General features: G+C 41.8%; 1 protein-coding gene across 2 annotated transcripts in view; it reads left to right on the top strand.

The window, feature by feature from the left end:
• Ern1 (endoplasmic reticulum to nucleus signaling 1) overlaps positions 1–22,362 on the top strand; it is a 91,930-nt gene that overhangs the window by 38,980 nt on the left and 30,588 nt on the right. The window contains exons 3-6 of one of the 2 annotated variants that reach the window (XM_048366813.1): positions 12,130–12,163; positions 13,175–13,247; positions 17,284–17,356; positions 20,456–20,578. In XM_048366813.1, coding sequence (XP_048222770.1) covers positions 12,130–12,163; positions 13,175–13,247; positions 17,284–17,356; positions 20,456–20,578 — 303 coding nt within the window. Of the gene's footprint in view, positions 1–12,129; positions 12,164–13,174; positions 13,248–17,283; positions 17,357–20,414; positions 20,579–22,362 lie in introns of those variants that run through there. The other variant, XM_048366814.1, reaches the window with a different exon arrangement.

Below are 22,362 nucleotides of genomic sequence, written 5' to 3'. Positions count from 1 at the left end.
GTTGTAGACGCTTGAAATTAAGTCTACGAAAGACGACATAACAAATGACAGAAAATTAGTTTTGCTTTTTAGTGCCTTGAAGATGTGTTGACTTCTCTCTTTTGTATTTTACTTTTTAACATAGAAGACTTTTAAACATTTCTCCACATGGAGATATTGTATAACATATCCATCCCTGATCTTTTTTTCTGTTGTTTATTTTTGGGGGTACTACTGGGGTTTGGAGGCTCAAGCTAGTGCTCTACCACTTGGGCCACAGCTCCATTCCCAAGTTTTTGTTTTTTATTGGTTTGTTTGCTGATTAATTGGAGATAAGGGTCTCATGGACTTCCTTGTCCAAGCTGGCTTCACACCACAATCCTCAGATCTCAAACTCTCGAGTAGCTAGGATTTAACAAAGAGCCCACTAATGTCTCATCTTGTTTATTTGAACTTCTGCTTGCTTCCCAACCTCACAGTTGGGATGTACTTTGAGATGTACACCCCAAATTTGGGAGGACTTCTCTTAATAGCAGTCATACACACAGTAGCAAAGATTTTGTCTCTAATAGATATTCTTAGCTGTACTGGTTGGTATGGTTGTGGAAGCACATGGATCAAGTGCCTTTTTTGGCTATTACTTCGCAACCTGTTACTTTTTTTATATTTGAATGTCTGTATGGTTTTATGGCAGCCCTGTCACCTGAAATTGAATTATGTAAAATCCCAAGAAGCACTTGAGTATATAGACTTCTGGTCTTCAGTTCATTCATGCTTGATGGTAACATTCAATGTGTGGCTTAGGGGCTCAGTTTCTTGTGCTGAGATGAAAATGAGTGAGAACATAGTCGAATCTGGCTGCAGTAGCCTAGGCAGTTTTTCTGATTGCTTTTGGATTTCCACATGATTGTCTTGATTGTCAAATGTGACATTGTGTGACTTCAGAGAGATTTCCTCTGAAGAAAACTTGTTACATCCTGTCCCAGTTCTGATGGGATTTGTGAAGAGCTTTTGATTGGATATCTATTTTAAAATGCTTTCCTCCTGAAAGCTTTAATTTGAGGGGCATTTGAGACTTTATACCTTACAATATGGCCCTGGCAACTTTAATGGGACTTTTTAGGTTAACCAAGTGCCTTTCCTTGGAGAGAAAAAATGAGCTGCCCGCAGGGAGAGATAACTCCCTAATTGGATTACTTGATCTCCTGAAATGCCTCTTGAAGTCTTAAGTTTTGCATAAGGGAGCATGAATGACATTGTTTCTGCCAATATTTTAAAATAAGAAAACAGTGTTAGAACATCAAGCTCATTCTTGAGGAAATGGCCATTGCATATCACATTCAGCCTATGCCTGTCTTATCTCACTGCTGTCAGCTAGTATTAAAAATTTCCCTGTCACTGAGTGCCTATGGCTCACACTTCTAATCCTAGATCAGGAGGCTGAGATCTGAGGGTTATGGTTCAAAGTCAACCTGGGCAGGAAGGTCCATGGGACTCTTATCTCCAGTTAGCCCACAAAGCACTGAAAGTGGAGCTATGGTTCAATGGTACAGTGGAAAAAAAGCTGAAGGATGGCACTCAGGCCTTGAGTTTAAGCCCCAGTGCCAGTGCGTGTGTGCGCACCGCGCGCGCGCACACACACACACACACACACATACACATGCACGTCACCTTTCACTCATTTCTTTCACTTAATTTATCTAGTCAGGTCTCTCATTTGCTGGTCTCTCCTACATCCCACACGAGCTCCCAGTTGTTTTAGTTGGACTATTACATCTCCTTCCTCCTATCTTTATGATTCCTTTTACCTTTTTCTCATTCCTTTGTGCCCTGATGCTCACCTGTTCACCCTTCCCTCAGAGGAGCATAGCACACTTCTTCTTTTCCTCACAGAAACTTCCACTTAGGTCCTAGTGTCTACATACCCCTTCACAAAGTATATAAAAATTTCCTCACCACGGTGGCTCTGCCAGCAGCCTGTTCGTGCTGTCCCTCAGTAGGAACACATCACACTGCCAAACCTATATCTTCCTTCCTGTTAACAGAGTGATTATTTCCCACTCTGTTGTCCTGACACTGTCATGCTTTTACAAAGTTTGTGGGTTTTTTTTGCCCCAAGTGTTCCTGCCCATACCTACTAGATCCTGCATATTTTAGCAGTTGCTGTACACTGTTTCATGGGTATTTGATTTACAAAACTACTGTTACATGCTTTCTTTACCCTGCACAACACTTAACCGAAGTCTGAACTGGTAGTATGTAGAACTGGTAGATGTCTGATGTTTGCTTCTGACATGTGCGTGGTAAATCTCAACATTCAATTACTTGACAAAGAAGCTGAGACTCTGGTCTCTTAGTCCCTTAAACACCTTGGCAAATGGCCAGCCTAGCACATTTCAATTCACTGCTACGGATGCATTTAGAAGGGCAGCTTCTGAGAATTTCTCACTGCACCATGACATCTTATTTGTGCTGGAGAAGTCTAGTCAGAAAGGAATTGGTTGCTAATGTGTGTATGAGGTCAGATAGGGGGTGAGAAGGAAGGCCCTGTGCAGGAGGACAGTACAACTAGTACTAATATAAATGCCACCAGAGAAGCAGTGCGTTCCTCAAATACTGTGTTCTTTTGGGGAAGAGAATGATCTTACAAGGTTCCTTGAGCAGCAGTCAAATGAGCAACCTGTTCTTATGTTGTAATCAAAGGTCTCTTATTTCTTCCTACATGGAAGAAAGCTGCTTAGAGCCACCTTCTCCTCAAAGATGGTCTTCTGTTTAACTGACTTGTCACCCCACTTTATCCCATGTCCAGAGCAGTTCTGGCCAGCCTGTGTTAGATGGTACCTGGGTTCATTGGAGCCCAGTGTGCTCTGGGAAACTAGAGGATCAGGCCAGAATTATCCTGTGGATGGAAGTGGGAATTCTTTGCAGCCTCTTGGAAAGGGAGATTTCTTTTCTTAGCTTCTAGATTTATTTTTCAAGTTTTCATTTCAGAAAAGCATTATACAAATACATTAGTAAAGGGAATAGCACCTCATCTACCAAGCACCCAGTTACAGGAGTGATCAACACATGGCAGTCCTCTCTCCCTCCCCCCTTTATTTTGCAAGGCAAGCACTCTACCACTAAGCCATATTCCCAGCCCTCCCCCCTTTATTTTGAAGCAAATGCCACATCCTCTCTCTCTCTCTCTCTCTCTCTCTCTCTCTCTCTCTCTCTCTCCCTCTTCCTCTCTCTCTCTCTCTCTCTCTCTCTCTCTCTCTCTCTCTCTCTCTCTCTCTCCTCTCTCTCTCTCTCTCTCTCTCTCCTCTCTCCCTCTCTCCCTCTCTGTCCTGGGCTTGAACTCAGGGCCTGGGCACTGTCCCTGAGCTTCTTTTGCTCAAGGCTAGCATTCTACTACTTGAGCCGCAGTGACACTTTGCCACATTCGCAACCCAGATGCCATGTCATTTTATCCATAAATTTAAATAATTTCAAATGTGAGGGAATAAAAAGTACTGTGCCTAGACAACTTTTTTTTTAAGCTTTTATTATGTAGGTATGAAGAAACCTTCTTTTCATTAGGAAAAACTTATAAGAATGACTGTACTCCATGAACAATGTAGGCAATCTTAAATTATTGACTGCCTTTCATTCTGTAGACTACATTTCTCATTTTATATGATGAGGGCAAAGGCCCCAGCGATAGCTATTAAGGGCTCACTCTGTTTTTTTCCTAAGCTAGACATCAGCTTTCCGAACTTATCTGTGTATATTTTACAATAGATAAAATAGATGGGCTCTGCCTCAGAGTATTTGAAATTCAATTCAGCCCTGAGATATTTGAGACTAGAGAAGCCACATGCAACATGCAACAAAATACCTGTCCCTGAGAAACATGAGAAGTGTATCCTGAGTACAAGCTGAGGGCAATGAGCGTATGATACATTTATGGTTTCATAGAAAAAGGAACTCAAAGGATAAGATGTAGGTAGAGGAAGATGGAGCAGCTATGGGTGAGTGCCAAGACCAAAATGAAAGCACCATGGTTAGTTTGGAAGAATTGTCATTGGAAGGTAATCATGGAGAAGATCTGGCCCACATTTTGAAGGGCCTTGAATGTGGAAGCCTACAATTTCCAAATCATGTGTTGATGTGGGGTACTGCAGCTCTTTTGAAGACTTGAGAGAAACACAGTGGTTCGCAACAAGCATCAAACTTGGTGCTCAAGGGAGTTTGTAGTTTCATCATTATATTTCCTGCATTCCTTTCGATAGTGTGATGCTTTGGGAGTTGCTGTGAGGAAATTCAGATGCTATGTGACGTGTATGTGGACTGGGAATGAGGGTGGCAACATCCAGACTGTTTCAGGGTTTGGAAGATATGCAGCATTGGACAGGTACACACATCCCATTAGTAAGTAATTACAGCTAAGAATGACTTTTTTTCATTCAATTTCTATGACGTATGCACATGGCATACAGATAGTAGGCCCTAGTTGGACCTAACTGCTTAGTTAATGGAACTCTTATTTGTTTTGGTCTAGGGCACTGAGAAAATTTTTCTGAGACACAAAATATGCTGTGAACCAGAAAGTATAGGAACCTCAGACTTAAGCCACAGAAAAATAAAAGTATTTAGTAGGCAGAGATGAGCCATTGTAGGATTTTATGTGAAGGAGACATATGCACAGATGTTCCTTTATTAAGCACTCTGAGGCAGCAAATGTAGTATAGCCCTTAGAGGCAGAGACTACAGATGGGGGGCTGGTTAGGGGCCTGGGGTGTGGAAGATCAATGGAAGATAGTGGATCCCACATTTCCACAGTAGTAATTTGTAGACTAGTTCTGGGGAAGGACTAGGAATAGGCTTTTTTTTCCCCCCTTGAACTTAGGTTCTGAGCACAGTCTCTTGTTTACTTAAGGCTAGCACTACCATCAGAGCCACAGCTCCACTTCTAGATTTTGGAGGTTAACTAGCAATAAGAACCTCACAGACTTTCCTGTCCAGGCTGGCTTTGAACCTTGATCCTCAGATCTCAGCCTCCTGAGTAGCTAGGATTGCAGGCATGAGCCACTGGTACTGAACAGGAATAGGCATTTTAAAAACACCATGAATACTTAAAACTTTGTTGGGGGGATGCAAAATGGTACAGCCACTTTAAAGAGCTGTTTGGAAGTAAAATGTAAACGATGTAAACATTCTATTGCTTAGATAGTGTCCCTGGAGAAATAAAAATAGGCTCAAATAAAGAGTTGCACAAGGGGTTGGGAATATGGCCTAGTGGTAGAGTGCTTGCCTGGTATACATGAAGCCCTGGGTTTGATTCTTCAACACCACATATATAGAAAAAGCCAGAAGTGGCGAGAAAAGCCAGAAGTGGCGCTGAGGCTCAAGTGGCAGAATGCTAGCCTTGAGCTAAAAGAAGCCAGGGACCGTGCTTAGACCCTGAGTCCAAGCCCCAGGACTGGCAAAAAACAAAACAAAACAAAACTTGCACAAGCATTCATAACAGTTTACTTACAACAGCCAGCAAATAGAAACACTAATGTCTCAACCGTTAAATAGATAAATAAATTGTGACATATCCTTGGAATATTACTCTATTTTTAAAAAAAGCAAACATATATACATACATACATACATACATACATATGTATATATACACATACATACCTATATATATATATTTATCAGGGATGAATATCCAAACATTATTCAGAGAGAAAGAAGTCAGACACAAAAGTATCTATTGTAATATCAATTTGCTGGCCTTTAGAACAAATAAAAGAAATCTCTCTGTAGTTGTCTGGTGGGTGGTGGTTAGAGTACTAAGTCCAAAGGGATAGGAGAACATGTTTGGGGTAATGGAAATGTTCTGTATCTTGACAGCAAGAGTACTTAGGTGGATGTTGTATTTTTTCAAGATGATTCAAACTGCACTTAAAGTTAATTCATTTAGCAGAGGAAGGAGATCTTGTACAGAAAAGAAAGGAAGAGCTGGAGAACTTAGAGACAGAGCTGCCTGGGGATCAAGAGGGAATATGAACTGATTGTGAAAGGGAAAGCATTGTCCTTTTATGGAGACTAAAAGGAAGGGGGGAGTTGGGCAAATTCAGGAAGCAAAGGATGAGAAGTGTAAGAGAGATCACACAGCCCCAAGTATTTCCTCCTGTGACAGGAGAGCAGTCTTTTGTGCAGGGAAAAGGGCCCAGAGGCAAGAAGTGAAGGTTTGAAATGGCAGCTAGGAGGGGTGGGGGGACCAAGGCCAACCAGGAAGCAGATAAATAAACCTCTTAATGACATGGGGGCCAAGCTGTATTCTGGTGCCACCGGAGATGATTGCCGTGTTTTGTTTTTTTCTTCAATAGTGCTCAGAGGCTAGGTGAGGAAAAGGGATTACTAGGTAGACCTGAACTAAGGGTTGATAAAGTAGATCTGCTAATGATCAGAAGTGATCACCAATGAATATATATGCAAGCCAAATTAATATGATGAACTAGGAAGACAACTAACATTTATTAAACTCAACAAATGCATCAACCAGCCATCTCTATGTCAGGCAGTATTTTCATGCTGTGAATGTAGCAGACAACAAAACACAAGCCAGCTTTCATGGAACATAAGAGTGGTCAAAGTCAGATATTAAACAAGTCACTGACAAAATACACAGAACTCCAGAGGTGGTAAGTATAGTGGAGGAAAACCTGGTAACAAGGTAGCTGGAACAGCAGAAGTCCCATGGTAGGGGCAGGCTTGGCAGGATTTTGAGGAATAAAGTGGCCCAGCATGGCTGGAATAGAGTGAGGGAATAGTAGGAGAGTTTGGGTGGGAATTGTGAGCCATTTTATGAACATTGGCATTTGACATGTGAGATAGGGAGCCGCCAAAGAATTGTGAGTGACAGAAGCTTAATCTGATTTGTCTTTAGAAGGATCACTCTTGTCTGTATCAAGGCACTGAGTCAAATTCTTGAGACACATTTAATCTTTAATCCACATAGAGATGTCCTGTGAATTGGTTTTCCCTGTAACGTGAAGAAATTGAGGTTTAGAGAGATTAAGTAATTTTGCCAAAGTAACTTAGATGGACATTGGCAGAACCGAGACTTAAGCCTCAGTTTGTCTCATTTCCAAGGCTACATAGATTAGGAAAAAAAGGGAGAGCTTGAAAGACAAAGGAGTTTAGTGATATTGAAGGAGGCCCAGGGGTAGGAAGCAGAAAGATGACCACTGTAGAGACACATCACACAGTTTGTGACAGACAAGTGTATAAGGGAGAAATAGGTATTAGCAGGGTAGTTGGAATCTGGCTGTCTTCTGTTAACAAAACAGAGTAGCCAACAGCAGAAAGAAGTTTGGGGTGAAAGATGGAGGGAGTGACTTGGACATTGGAGGCTGAAGTGCTAGTAGGAAATAATGGATATGTCCAGTAGATCCAGAGAGACAAGCTTGAGATGGGACCTAGAATCCCTCTACCTTGTGGTTAAGGTAAGTTAGAGAGCTGAATGGCTGTGGATGGAAACTAGAAATATTCCTCCAGATGTTAGAATAAGGAGTGGGGACAAATCTTCTTTTGGAAGTAGAACTGTTACAATTTTCACCCTTAGGAATTTAGACAAAGCAAATATATGGACATCCATTTTGTCATTGTGGTCTGAGGTTACAAGGAGAATTAAGATTAGTGTAGCACACTAGCTGTATCACTGAACCTCACCCAGGATGTCGGTTTTTCTGAGTAGAAAGTTTGTGCAGGCTGGGGCTGGACACCGGGGGGTGGAGTCCAGTGGCTGCTCCTCCTAGAGCAACAGTGAGCAGATTGGTTTCTTCTCAAGTTAATCTTGGGAGACCACGATATTGATTTCAGCTATATTTTCCCATAGTTTTATGTGATAACCTCACCTTTACCTTGAATAACACCATTTTTATAATAGTGAAGGAACCTCCCCTCCCTCGTTTTTTCCTAAAAGTAGAACAGCTTGGCTGAAGTGGCTTTTATGCTTATCAAGTTCCATATAGATAGAGTGGCTTATTTTGTAGCAGTATTTGTTTACAGCTCTATAGTTTGCTCAATGTTTCTTATCACATGGCTGAAAACTTTCTTTAATGCAAAAGGCTTGCCTGATACCAATTCCCATTGTTAAATCAAAACCACCCCTTTTTCTATTAATCTTCTATTGTGTATTTTTAGGTGATGATGTTTTGGCTTTGTTTTGCCGGCTTCCCAGCAATGTTTCTCTCTTTGACCTTCTATAATATAGACTCTTTTAATCATATGTACAAAAAAATAGTAAAATGACCCTCATGTTTCAGTTTCAGTTTTTTGGTTTTAGCAGCAGCATTTTACCACTTTTTTTTTCCAGTCCTGGGCCTTGAACTCAGGGCCTGAGCACTGTCCCTGGCTTCTTTTTGCTCAAAGCTAGCACTCTGCCACTTGAGCCACAGCGCCACTTCTGGCTGTTTTCTATATATGTGGTGCTGAGGAGTCGAACCCAGGACTTCATGTATATGAGGCAAGCACTCTTGCCACTAGGCCATATTTCCAACCCCCACTTTTTGTTTTACGTCCTCACCCTCACGCAATTATTTTATGTAATGTTTTCAAGCACATCTTGGATTCAAATGATTCTTTTCTTTTTTTCTTTTGTGTGTGTGTGCATGTCTCATGCTCATACATGCACATACCAGTACTATGATTTGAATTCAAAGCCTTATGTAGTTCTCCTGCCTTAACCTTATTAGTGCAGGCATATGTCATTATACCCAGATCAAATGATTCTTTTTTTTTTTTTTTTTTTTTTTGGCCAGTCCTGGGCCTTGGACTCAGGGCCTGAGCACTGTCCCTGGCTTCTTCCCGCTCAAGGCTAGCACTCTGCCACTTGAGCCACAGCGCCGCTTCTGGCCGTTTTCTGTATATGTGGTGCTGGGGAATCGAACCTAGGGCCTCGTGTATCCGAGGCAGGCACTCTTGCCACTAGGCTATATCCCCAGCCCCAAATGATTCTTTAAGAAGAAAATTATTGGCTGAGCATGACTGCACATCCTTGTCTATATGTATTCATACAGGTATGTATGAGCTACTCAGAAAATGGAAGTAAGAGGATCTAGAGGTCTGAGGCCAACCTCAGGCAAAAGCCAGGAGACCCTGTCTGAAATATAACTAAAGCAAAAAAAGGAGTTGGGGGTGTGTGTGTCAAGTAGTAGAATGCCTTCTGAGTTATTGCAAGGCCCTGAGATCAAACCCCAATACCAGCCTCCTCGTGCTCCCCTCTCCCACCCAATAAAAGAAAGTATAGATCATTGTTGGATTCAGAAGCTGAGCTGCCATTTGCTTATCTAGTATCTAGTAGGATAGTTGGAACTATCCTACTAGTTGGGTTTCACCTGGCTCACACCTTTGCAGTGGCTTACCCAGGTACCTTGCTCTACTGGCACTGTTATACTAAGTGGCAGAATAATTCTAAGGCAGTCATAAAGTTATCTACTCTTCCTAAGACTAGAAAACAAACATGGTGCTTATATACTAATGTATTTGGTCCAGGAATCTTGTTTCCTGCTGATACCCTGTATCTCATGGTGCAAGGCATATCTTGAGACCTGAGGCCTCAGCCAGGTGACCAGTGGATAAGTTATAGAAAACCAGGGAAATCTGCAACTGAAGATGCATCCAAGCAAACGCTATTCAGTACAGATGAGGTTACAAACAGGAATTCAGGTCTCATTAGCTCCCATATCTTGTTTCTGGTGAACTGCTGGACTCTAGTGGTGTCCTGTTCATGTATCTTTATCTGTGATACTATTCAGTGGCTGAAGTGAACAAAAAAGATGCCTTTTGTTTTTCTACTTTGCTTTCTTTGGAATATAACATTCTCGCGTTTCCTGGTTTGCCTGGCTTTGGGGAAAGTTGGAATACCTGGGTCCTAATTGCCCCTTGACTGGTTTGTTTCAGATAGGTGAGTGTCATGTGCTTTATTTCCTGCCTCTTGCATCAGGCTGTTTGTGAACGTGTACTGAGAAGTGATTAATGGGAAAGATAAACATGGTCTTACTGAGAGTTCATCTTGTTTCCTAAAGTGTTTTTAGTTTAGCGACTTGTTTGCTGCCCACAAACCACATCTGGTACATGGACTTCTTTTAAGTTAAGCACCTTACACTTTGGTAGAGGGCTGGGCTTTTAAAGTGTATAAAGCTTGAAAGATTTTTTTGCATCTAGGAATCCTAAGTGACAGGAGAATTACATAGCTGTGTGTCACACAAGCAGAGCCTATGAACCTGGAACTCAGCATATGATATCTGTTAGAAGGCCTCTTTGCTCCCAGCTCTGAGGTTGTTTACTGTTTGGCTTTTGCCCCCATTGGGTTTTATGGTTTTCTTCCTTCACTGTACTAAGATTTGAACTTAGGGCCCTTCACTTGCTAGGTAAGTGCTTTACCATTTGAGCCACACCTCCAACCCTTTTTTCTTTTGCTTTATTTTTTTTTCTTTTTAAAAAATTCAAATAGGGTCTCACAGTTTTACCTTTAATGAGATCCTCCTTCCTATGTCACCCACCATAGCCAAACTTGAGATGGAAGTTCTTGCTGGCATTTTGCCTCTCAAACTGAGATCCTCCCAATCTTTACCTCCAGAGTAGTTGGGGATTACACGTGCAAGCCAGCATGCCTAGCCAGCCCAGGGGCTTTGATTGTGGCAATGCCTTCTCACAATGTAGTCTCTTGGTTTTGAAATAGCACAATGCTAATGCTCATAACTTCTCACCAGGTAGTAAGGAGCCTCTTGTTGGTGTATCCCCAGGAGTACTTACAGAGGAGAAATTTGACTATTTTGAACAGCTGCACACATGAAGTTGACCTAGAGAATTTTTTTCTCCAAATTTAAGAAGTAGTTCTCAGTATGTAGAAATTTTGAGAAATGTAAAGACGGTGAGAATGGTTTTTTGTTTTCTTGGGGTTTGGGGGCGGCCAGTCCTGGGACTCAGGGCCTGAGCACTGTCCTTGGCTTCATTTTGCTCAAGGCTAGCACTCTATCTCTTGAGCCACAGCACCACTTCTAGATTTTTCTGTTTATGTGGCGCTGAGGAATCGAATCCAGGGCTCCATGCATGCTAGGCAAGCACTCTACTGCTAAGTCACATTCCCAGCCCAAGAAATGTTTATGCTTTCAAAAAAAATTTAAATTGTCATAAATATCTTTTATCTTTAGCTAGTTTTTTATGTGCATGGAAAGTATTTTCCATAGTTGCGTTAATATTGTACATGTTATTTTTTTCTCCTGAAATAATACTTTGATTGTTTGTTTGTTTTTTGGCCAGTCCTGGGGCTTGGACTCAGGGCCTGAGCACTGTCCCTGGCTTCTTTTTGCTCAAAGCTAGCACTCTGCCACTTAAGCCACAGCGCCACTTCTGGCCGTTTTCTGTATATTTGGTGCTGGGGAATCGAACCCAGGGCCTCATGTATACGAGGCAGGCACTCTTGCCATTAGGCCATATCCCCAGCCCCTGAAATAATACTTTGAAAGACTTGTTTTAAGACTTTATTAGCCCTCTTAAAAAGCCTTAATTTTTTGCCAAGCAGACATTCCATAATTTAGCCATCTTAGAGAATGGTTACATTATTTGTAACACCTGTAAACATAGCTATACAAAAAGTTCTTTCTATATTTTAAATTAGGTTTTACAGAAATACAATTAACAGCTCAAAGGGAATTGAATACTTGAAAGCTATAGGCCGCTTCAAAGACATCTGTCCATTTACCATCCAGCCAAACAGTTCTTAAGTCACAGCTTGGCATTCCCTAATGGAACTATCTAGTAGTGCTTCTTCAGGTATCTGATAAGGAAATGACTTGTGTTTGAGAATTCCTCAATGTGTCAGTGATACTGTTGCTCTTTGTCCACTATGGTTATGACTTATTTTTCTTTGTATGTCTACCTGCCAAGTAGATACAGGTTTCTTGATAATAGTTCTATATGGTTTCAGTTCTTTATCAAATCTCAGTGACAATCAAAAGAGGTTACATTTGCGTATGTGTGTGTGTTCTGAAGTGTCCTTACATTTGTTATCTCATACATATCAACCTCCATTGTCAGTTCAATTTATGACCTGTTACTAGGAAGCCCTGAGACCCTTGATATTTCAGAATCTGTCTCATGGTGCCTTTTTATTCTTTTGCACAGATCCAGTTCTACAAGTCCCAACACACGTGGAAGAGTAAGTTTTCTGATTTGTTCAGTACTTCCTTTTAAGTCGTTGTTTTATTTATTCAATCAGTATTTTGGGAGCATATACATTAAGCTTAAGATTGTACAAATTTATGAGGCATGTAGAATCTTACAGGTGCTATAGTGGAAACCTGTGTCAGGAAGGGATGGTCTGTTTTTTGGGAGGTCAAGAAAGCAGTGGTATTTTAAAGTTTGGAGGGCTAACAATGTCCAAAATGAAATATACTCTTAATTTACATAATTATAACCCCTCTGTATATCACCTTTATGATAACAATAAAAATTAAGAAAAAATTGGAATAGAACTGAAGTAAGAGTCTTGAGCTTAAAACTTCTAAAGTCTAGATTTCTCCCTGTTTACTGACTCCCTGTTCAAAGGTGAGTGTGACCTGCTCCTAGAGTGTATGTGTTAGAAGAAAAGTCAGATATGGCCTGTAAAAGTCTCAGATGATGGTGCATCCTAAGTCAAAGAGTGAGTCTGGTCTTGGTTCCTCAATGACTTGTAGTTTAGTCTTTAACAGATTAAACTCAGAAACGACTGTCTGTTTTATGAGCTGCTGACAGACTGGTCTACCTCCCTGGAAGGGTCTCTCATGTTAGGCCTTTGGAGTCTCCACTATGCATTGTACTATGCTTTTAAATGTTGGTGAAATTCTGGCCATGATTGATGTAGAAGTTGAGAAGTACACTTACTAGGTTCTTTTCACTTATTTTGTTCAGACTACCTTGATCAGATGACCAGCTTACTCTTCAGTGATTTCATGTGCTCTTTTCCTTTTCAGATTGCTTTTCTCCAGTGAAGTAGGGTACATACTACCATATGGGTTATTTATTTAATCTGTAGCATAAGTGAGAGCAATGGAAAGAATTGGTTTACACACACACACACACACACACACACACACACTCTTCCTGCATCATAGCTTTGTATAGTTTACATACTTTGTTCTGTTCTGTGCTGTGCTATAGTTTATCACTGATACTTATTTTTAATCTCTAGGCCTGCCTTCCTCCCAGATCCCAATGATGGCAGCCTGTATACACTTGGAGGCAAGAACAATGAAGGCCTGACGGTGAGGATATTTAGTTTTTCTGATTCTCTGGGAGCTTTAAATAAGCATCTGGGAATCCTGATATAGGTAGTCTAGACTAGAAGGGTTGTTTGGTCTAGCTAGAGACCCTCAACTTGGGAGGAAGGGGTGTAGTGTGAAACACTATCTCCACACCTCTTCTATCAGATGTCTCTTTAAGGGAGGCATGTGGTTTTTCACCCCTATTTCTATTTGAGAATCTAAACCATTGGTTTTCAACCCTTGTTGCACCTTGTAATAATTTGAGAGACTCCAGCCCAAGTCTCAATCTCAAAATGTCTTGAGTTAATCTAAGTCATCAGGAATTTGTTTACTTATTTAGGTGGTAGGGATTGAACCTATTGCCTTGTACATGTTAGGCAATTACTTTACCACTAAATTACACACACAGCTTCATCGGGGGTTTGAAAACTTCCCCAGATAAGTAAATTTAGATGCACACATAGGATCATCTGATTTATGGCAAAGGTAGCACTGGAATAGGGAAGGATGGTCTTTTCAATTAATAGAATAAGTAGAAAAAGATATCCTGATGCCTAGTCCCCAACTTCCATATGAATATCAGTTCTAAACAGACTGCATATCTAAATATGAAATGCTAAATAAAAAAAACTTTAGGGGTTGGAGGTATGGCTCAGGTGGTACAGTGTCAGCCAGTGAGCAAAAGTGTCTGATGCAGAGTTCAATTCCTGGTCTCAGACAAATGAAAAAAGAGAGAGAAAAACTTCAAAGAAAAAGTGATGAAAGCTAGGTGCTAGTGGCTACCCCTGTAATCCTAGCTACTCAGGAGGCTGAGATCTGAGGATCATGGTTCACAGCCAGCCCAGGCAGGAAAATCTGTGAGACTATCTCCAACTAACCACCAGAAAAACCAGAAGTGGCACTGTGGCTCAAGTGGTAGAATGCTAGTCTTGAACTGAGAACTCAGCTCAGGGACAGTGCCCATGCCCAGAGTTCAAGCCCCACGACCAACAAAAGGAAAGGAAAAAGGAAAGGAAAGGAAAGGGAAAAGTGTTCTTGAATAGGAGATAAATGGCTCTTTGTAGAAGGTCTGATGATCCACTAGACAGGTAGATGGGGATATTCAAATAGTAACAAATTCCCGTCACAGCACTGTGCTCCTTCCCAGTGTGCATATAACTGCTCATCTGCAGGTCTAACTGAAAACAAAAGAAAAGGAGTGTCAGTTGGGACACAGAGAAACCAGAGCTCTCAGGCACTGCTGCCTGAGGTACAAGGTGATACAACTGATTTGGAAAAGTGCTTGGCAGTACATGTCCCTACAACCCAGTACTGCCTTCCCTGGGTGTGTACCAAGAGAAGCCCGTGTCCCAAATGACAACATACTCAGATATACTGCCACACTGATTATATAAGAACAAGTAGAAACAGCCAAATAGTATCAGAAGTAGAATGGATAAATGGAATAGTCATGAAGTTGAATATTCTAAGCAATAAGAACAGTCTGTGACTATTCCCAATGTTGATCTGTTTAACAAACATAACATTGAGCAAACATGATCAAAAAAAGGCTATACACTGAATGATTTGTTTAATGAAGCTCAAAAACAGGAAAAACTAGTCTATGCTGTTTTTTATTTTTATTTTTTAAATTGTGATTATAAAAGTGATATACAGAGGGGTTACAGGTACATAAGTCAAGTAATGCACATATTTCTTATTGGACAATGTTACCCCTTCTCTTGCTTAGTCTATGCTGTTTTAATATTTGGGGAATAGTTATCTGGAAGAGTTAATGGCTAGAAAAGGGCACAAAGGGGGAAGAGGGAAAGTAAGTACTGGAAAGATTTTGTCTCTTCGCTGATACTGGTGACACCAGTATGTTCACTGTGGACGTTACTGACTTGAGTGGTTATCAGTGCTTTTCTGTTTGTACATTATGCTTCAGAATGATCTCTAGAAAGTCTCATGTGATTCTAAAGTATAACCAAGGATGAAAACTATTGCTTCATGGTGGGTATTTTAAGATTAATTTTTGATTATGTGGGGCTGAAAATGATGGGAGAAGAGCACTTCACCTTCCACGTTTCACTCAGGGTCACTGTGACCTCCATTTTCTAAGTACTTTATTTGCTAGAAATAATGGTGAATGATTTGTCATCTTATTTGAGCCTCTCAGCAGCCCATAGGAATTATTCCCATTTTAGAGGTATGGAAATTGAACCTAGCCAAGTCAAAGACTGTACCCAAGACTGATGTTTGCAGAGTTGGGGTTGGAACTTAACGAAGATTCTTACCCACACCCTGTGTAAGGTCCGCTGGAAAGGAAACCTGCCACATGTTTCAGGCAGAAAAGTTTATTGAGGGGAGAGCAAACTGCCAGCTGGCATGACGTGGAGGTGTGGGGAGAGAGAGGGGAAGGAAGAAGAGAAAATGAGTGAAAGAAGATAGAGAGTAAGAGAATAAAGGATAGAGAGCAGGAACTCATGTTGAGCCGGATTATATAGGGAAAGGCAGGAGGTATGGCCAGGTGGATTGGACGTGACCTTAGAGAAGGGGGAGGTAACTGCCTCCAAGTGTGCCAGTTACCTAGGTAACACAAGTACTGGGCACGGACTTAAACAGGGCCATCTGCATGGAGCCCTCCCTGGGGTGGACCTTACACCCTGATGTTCCTCCTGGTGTTGACTAGTGGCTCCAGAGACTGTGCATTTCCCAGCCTGCTCCTTGGAATGGGAAAGCTGTGCACAGAACTCCAACCTGGAGGACTGGCAGCTACTTCATGATTCTCGGAAGCAGCTGGCAAAAACCTAGGCATTACCACTTCTTGATGGCGTTTTTCCTTTTCTAAGGTTTAGTTTGGATGTTGAAAATCCAAATTAATTGTTAGTATTACCATTTTGTTTTTAATGCTGTAGAGCAATCTTTTCTTTTTTGGAGAGAAAGGTGGCAGTGTGGTAGAAGCCTGGAGTTTCTTCTGTAGCAGCAAGTGTTGGCAGAACGGTTTCAGGAACACAGAATGTTCCAAAAATAAAGAATACTGAAATGAGAAGAAACCAAAGGACTGGTCAGATGTCACCTGTGAACTCAGAAGAGTCAGTTTTATGATGAAATGCATTGAAACGTTTGGATTTCTTCGAGTTTCTCTTCCTGCCATCTATTCTAACTTCCCTTTTAGAACCAAAGAGCTTGTTTTTCTGTTTTAGAAGTGAAAAAAAATTATTTCTTGGGGAAGGGGCTGGGGATATGGCCTAGTGGCAAGAGAGCTTGCCTTGTATACATGAAGCCCTCGGTTCGATTCCCCAGCACCACATATACAGAAAATGGCCAGAAGTGGCGCTGCGGCTCAAGTGGCAGAGTGCTAGCCTTGAGCAAGAAGAAGCCAGGGACAGTGCTCAGGCCCTGAGTCCAAGGCCCAGGACTGGCAAAAAACAAAAGCAAACAAACAAAAATTATTTATTGGGGAAAATGCCAAACTCATTTTTTTTCCCACCCCACATCCCTGAGTTGCCCATGTACCAACGCCTCTTTTTCCCTCAAGGGTTAAACTTTATGTATATTTCCGGGTCTCAAGTGCAGGCTGCCTCTTTTCAGCATCAATGTTGTAACTTCACTCACTCTAAAATGCAAGGCCACTCTACCTAGCCTGACCATCTCTGGATCAAGACAGAAGCCTCTTTTCTCCCACCCTTCGAATTCCCAAGACTGAAGAACTCTTCCATATTTGTGACTTTTCAGAAAGATTTGTGTTGCCTCTGGGAAGTGTCCTCCACAGGAAGCCTGGGGGACCTCTGCATCCTGTGTTAAGTAAAGTTTTAAGTTGGTGTTTACAGGGCTCAGGGGCCCCGAGAGTCCAGAACCTGTCTGTAGTAGATGCAGGAACCCAGAGCATCCCCTTCTCTTTGGCTTCCGGTTAGGAAAACCCATCTGTACGGTGCTTTGCTCTCTTTAGAAGAATTGAATTTACTGTTCAACAAAAGACTGTTCAGTAAAAGTATAATAATTTTGCCAAAGTTGGTTAACTCACTTTTTCTTTTATTGTTATTATTTTTTAAAGAAACTTCCCTTTACCATCCCGGAACTGGTACAGGCATCCCCCTGCAGAAGTTCAGATGGAATCCTCTACATGGGTAAGAGTTCCTGTTTTCAACACTGAAACTTGGAGGAGTCTAGAATCTGGGGAAGTATTAACCAAGAAAGAGGACTGCCATCACCCTCTTGCTGGTCCTTCTGGGAAAGGCCTATCTTGCTGACCAGTTAAGAAAGGACTCCCCCCATCTGGGAGAAAAACTGACACCATGAGTCTGGTTACTCATTTACAAGCCTTTGGCTTCTGGGCTGGCCCTCCTGAGAGTCAGGATTGCAACATTCCCAGCTGCAAATGGATGAAATTTAAAGTGAATACAAAAACTGAGCCAAGTAAGAGAAGCTGGCTCTGCCTATTAATTGTAGGGCTTTCTTAGTATTTCCTGCTATCAGAATATTTGGTAGAAACAGTACTTAACAGCTTGCCTAGATAAGCTGCCTCCATACCTGTGGGGGTCACAGCTTTCAAAGCATAAGCTCACCTGCATTTTTTTTCTACTTTGCTGCCAAAATGTCAATTAAAAATGCATTTGTACACAAAGGAGAGAGGTATTTATCTTGAAATCCTAGTAGTAATAATAGCTAGTGTTTATATAGTAGCTTTCTTTTTGAGGAACTGAAAGTGCTTACTTTTCGCCTATTCATGCCTGGGAACTTTATGTGTATTTCTGCGTCTCAAATACAGGCTGACTCTTAAATGTTTGCTAGGCACCCTGGGGTTCTTGCTTCCTTTAGAAGAAGTGACCAGTTAACTTTTCCCTCCCTTCTGAGAATGATCTAGGCCCACCTCATCACCTTCTGACCATCTTTGTTTCCTGTGTGGTCTTCTAGCTTTTGCCAGCAATTTATCACTTGTGACCTACTTAGGATGTTGTTTTTCTATCATCTTTGTATGATGCCATCTTAAGTTAATTCCTTTAGCATATTTAAGAATACAGTAGTTGTCAGTCCATCCATTGAAGTGGTAGCTTGGTTTTTCTTGAAGCAGCCAGGTATGTGTCATGCCAGGAAGGGATTCATGGTCACATGATCTATCTTCAGATCCTTTTCATATTAAGACTTTACCATTGAAGTGTACACTAGCTGCTTAGGAGGCTGAGATCTGAGGTTTGTGGTTTGAAGCTAGCCAGAGCAGGAAAATCTTACCTTCAATTAACCACCAGAAAAATGGAAGAAGAGCAGCAGCTCAAAGCTGTAGAGTACTACTAGCTTTCAGCAAGAGAGCTTAGGCACAGAGCCCAGGCCCTGAGTTCAAGCCCCACACCTGACACCCCCCAAGCCCCCCCCCCCGAAAAAAAAAAGAATACTGAAAGTTGCAAATAAACGACAAGTTACATACAGTGGCAAGTTCATTACAATAACAGCAGTTTTTTCAACTCTGAAAATGCAAGGAGAGTGTGGAAGGACATGACTGAAGCTCTAAAAGATAGCAGTTGTCAACCTGGATTAGTGCACCCAACAAAGCTATTATTCGTGGTTGAGGGGAAACAAAAATGAAAATGTTCAGGTCCTGAGGTCAAGCCCTAGGACTGCTACAAAAAGAAAAGGAAACAAACTAGATCTTATCATTGAGGACTGAGGCTGTGGCTCAGCAGTAGAATGCTTGCTTAGCATGCACAAGGCCCTGGGTTTGATCTCTAGTACTGCAAAAAAATAAAAATCTTATTATTGAGAACAAAATTATGATCCACAGTTACCTTGCACGTGTGTGAAATCAGTATATGTGAGGCCTGTTAGAACTAAGTGGCAGCAAAATCCAGTGCCCTTTGACCTTCCCAGCATCTCAGTATTCTTCCAAGTCTTTGGATATAAGAACTTTTCCAGTAAGTTAGGAAGATATCAGTGAGCAGAGCCATGACTCACAAACAGAAATGTACACATTACATTGACTGTATCGGCCTTCAGATCTGAAGCTTGTACTCCAGACTTAGTATTCCCAGGATGCCACACATCTACACCATAGATACACATGCTGTGGCTTTTCTTCTTTGTTGATAACTCTTAAGACATTGATTGAGGTGAGGGCTATGATCTGTGGCCAGGAAATGACTTATTGACTAAGGACAGAAGCTGAGATAACTTTGGCCCCATTAGCATCAGATTACAACTGAATCCGCTGACCAGTCACAGGTACCAGTTAATTTTAGTTAGGATCCTCTTCACATGTAGGCTAATTGGTAGGGATGTTGAGAAATAGGGTGATAAACCCCTGGGTACAGTTCCATATTTATATAGATCCTAGTCTGTGGGAAAGGACTGCTCTTTGCAAGACTTTTTCATATTTAAGGCCACTATTAAAAGCAATAAAATCTAACTTTAAAGTTAGGAAACTTTTAAAACTACAATTAGGTTATTTCCTCTGGAGAAATTTGTATATAATGATTAGGTATTAAATTACTATAAGCCCCAGTGGAGGGTCTGGCACAGTGGCTCATGCCTATAATCAGTAGCTCATGCCAGCTGGGTCATAACATTAGCAAGACCTCATCTCAAATAAGCCAGGCAGGGTGGAACATGTATGTGATCTTAGCTACATGGGAGGCATACATAGGCGAATCATGCTAAGGCCAGCCCAGGCAAAAACCCTACTTAAAAAACAGACAAACAGGGCTGGGGATATAGCCTAGTGGCAAGAGTGCCTGCCTCGGATACACGAGGCCCTAGGTTCGATTCCCCAGCACCACATATACAGAAAACGGCCAGAAGTGGCGCTGTGGCTCAAGTGGCAGAGCGCTAGCCTTGAGCGGGAAGAAGCCAGGGACAGTGCTCAGGCCCTGAGTCCAAGGCCCAGGACTGGCCAAAAAAAAAACAAAAAAAAAAAACAGACAAACAAAAAAAACAACTAAAGCAAAGAGAGTTGAGGTCATGGCTCAAGTGTCCTCACTAGAGTGCTTGCCTTGCAAGGCCCTGAATTCAATCCTAGTACCAACAGAAGAGAAAAGACCCAGTGGCCCAAGAAGTTATTATATCCATATTACCTTTTACTTTGTCATCTTCAGAACATCATAGAAATGTCTCTGATCTTCTGAGGATTTCAGACTGTACAGAGAAAGTCTTATACAGGTAACTGTTACTTAGGTCATGGTATTTTCTTTCACATAGGATGATGGATGCTAACAACAGCATGTCCTGTAACGTTGCAGGTAAAAAGCAGGATATTTGGTATGTCATTGACTTACTGACTGGAGAGAAGCAGCAGACTCTGTCATCAACCTTTGCAGATAGCCTCTGCCCATCAACCTCTCTTCTGTATCTTGGACGGACAGGTAAAAAAATGAACCTTTGTTTTGTAAACTCATTTGTTTGCAAAATGACCTGATGAAGCTCCCCCATTGGCTTTGGCTACAGGTTTTGTTATCCAGACAATAGCTAGAGCTGTCCTCTCCCTTTAAGACTCTTCAGAAGCCCCTTTGCCCAAGGATTATGGTCCAGACTATATCAGGACCCATAGAGCTCCCACTGTGGGCTGCCACCTCTCTGCCTCATCTCTCCCTAATTCATTTCCCCCATTCAAATATTTTCTAATGGGGTGTGCCAGCTACATTCACTAAATAGCACTTCTATTTTTAAGTACCCGTATCAGGGTATCCACTCCAACGGGTGTGCTGGTTCTACCTGCCTGGCAAATGTCCTCCTCTCTTCTTTGTCTCTGCTCCAGGTCACCTCTGTGAAGCTTCTTCCCCAGCCTTAAGGTTCTCACCCTGCCCAGGGACACTGGACTTGTCTCTCTGATCTCATCTGGGGATAGAAGTCGTAGTGGGCAGCCTTGTTATAGCAGCTGTCTCACCGCCCCATCACTCTTCCTTTTTAGGCATGAGTAGCACCCTCTTCACCATGTCATGTTTAACTTCCACTCTTTAGGCTATCATCTTTTTTAGTACTTGTCACTATATATTTATAAGATTTATGTGCCTATTTTTGTCTTCCCTATTGGACTATCAGTTCCTCTAGGACAAGACTGGGTGTCTGTACTGGGCATACTCGATATGTACCAAGTGCTTCAACATTAGAATGAGTGAATGAGTGAGCCTGGTTACATGTGCAGCACCTTACATAGATCACAGTTAAAAATTGTTGAACCATAGTTAAAACTGAAAAAAGAAGCAAGAAAAAAATACACTGGAGAAAAAATATACTACAAATGTAGGATCTATAAAGAAGGTCATTAAATTAAAAAACAAAAACCTGGGGGCTGCCTAGTGGCAAGAGTGCTTGCCTTGTATACGTGAGTCCCTGGGTTCGATTCCCCAGCACCACCTATACAGAAAACAGCCAGGAGTGGCGCTGTGGCTCAAGTGGCAGAGTGCTAGCTTTGACCAAAAAGAAGCCAGGGACAGTGCTCAGGCCCTGAGTCCAAGAACCAGGACTGGCAAAAAAAAAACAACAAAAAAACCTGGCTGGGAATGTGGCCTAGTGGCAAGAGTGCTTGCCTCATATACATGAAGCCCTGGGTTTGATTCCCAAGCACCACATGTATAGAAAATGACCAGAAGTGGTGCTGTGGCTCAAGTAGCAGAGTGCTAGCCTTGAGCAAAAAGAAGCTAGGGACAGTGCTCAGGCCCCAGGACTGGCAGAAAAACAAAAACAAAAAACAAAGACCTGGGATAAATTCATTACAATTGAGCAGTAAGTTTAGGTCCTAATATTCAGGTAAACCAAGGCTTTGAGAAAGGAGATATAACCTTCAGATGCTGTGGATAAGCAGTGCCTGTGTTCTGAATCCGCGAGACTAGTCCTGGGTCCTGGACAGTCTGGTTGGCCTCCTTTGTTGCTAGGAGAGGGATCTTAGCCTGTAACATTCTCCACCATCCCCTTGTATGAATTAGGTGTTCAAACTCCCAACTGTTGGGACTGCTTAGGACTTGTTTGTTTTTTCCCATAAGTAAAGTTACAGTGATTGTAAAGTTCACCCTTGTATAAAGATTGTGTGGTTTTCAGGTAGAATTGGGACATTTGAGGGAGTTGGGATGTTCACTAGCATTAGGTGGAGTGTGTGCACATAGGTGGATAAAGCTATGGTTTTTTGTTTTTTTTTGTGACACAAAGGCCA

Source organism: Perognathus longimembris, chromosome 17 (genome assembly GCF_023159225.1).
Source record: "Perognathus longimembris pacificus isolate PPM17 chromosome 17, ASM2315922v1, whole genome shotgun sequence".
Taxonomy (NCBI): domain Eukaryota; kingdom Metazoa; phylum Chordata; class Mammalia; order Rodentia; family Heteromyidae; genus Perognathus; species Perognathus longimembris.
The sequence above is the reverse complement of the archived record's forward strand: the minus strand, read 5'-3'. Positions and strand labels throughout refer to the sequence as shown.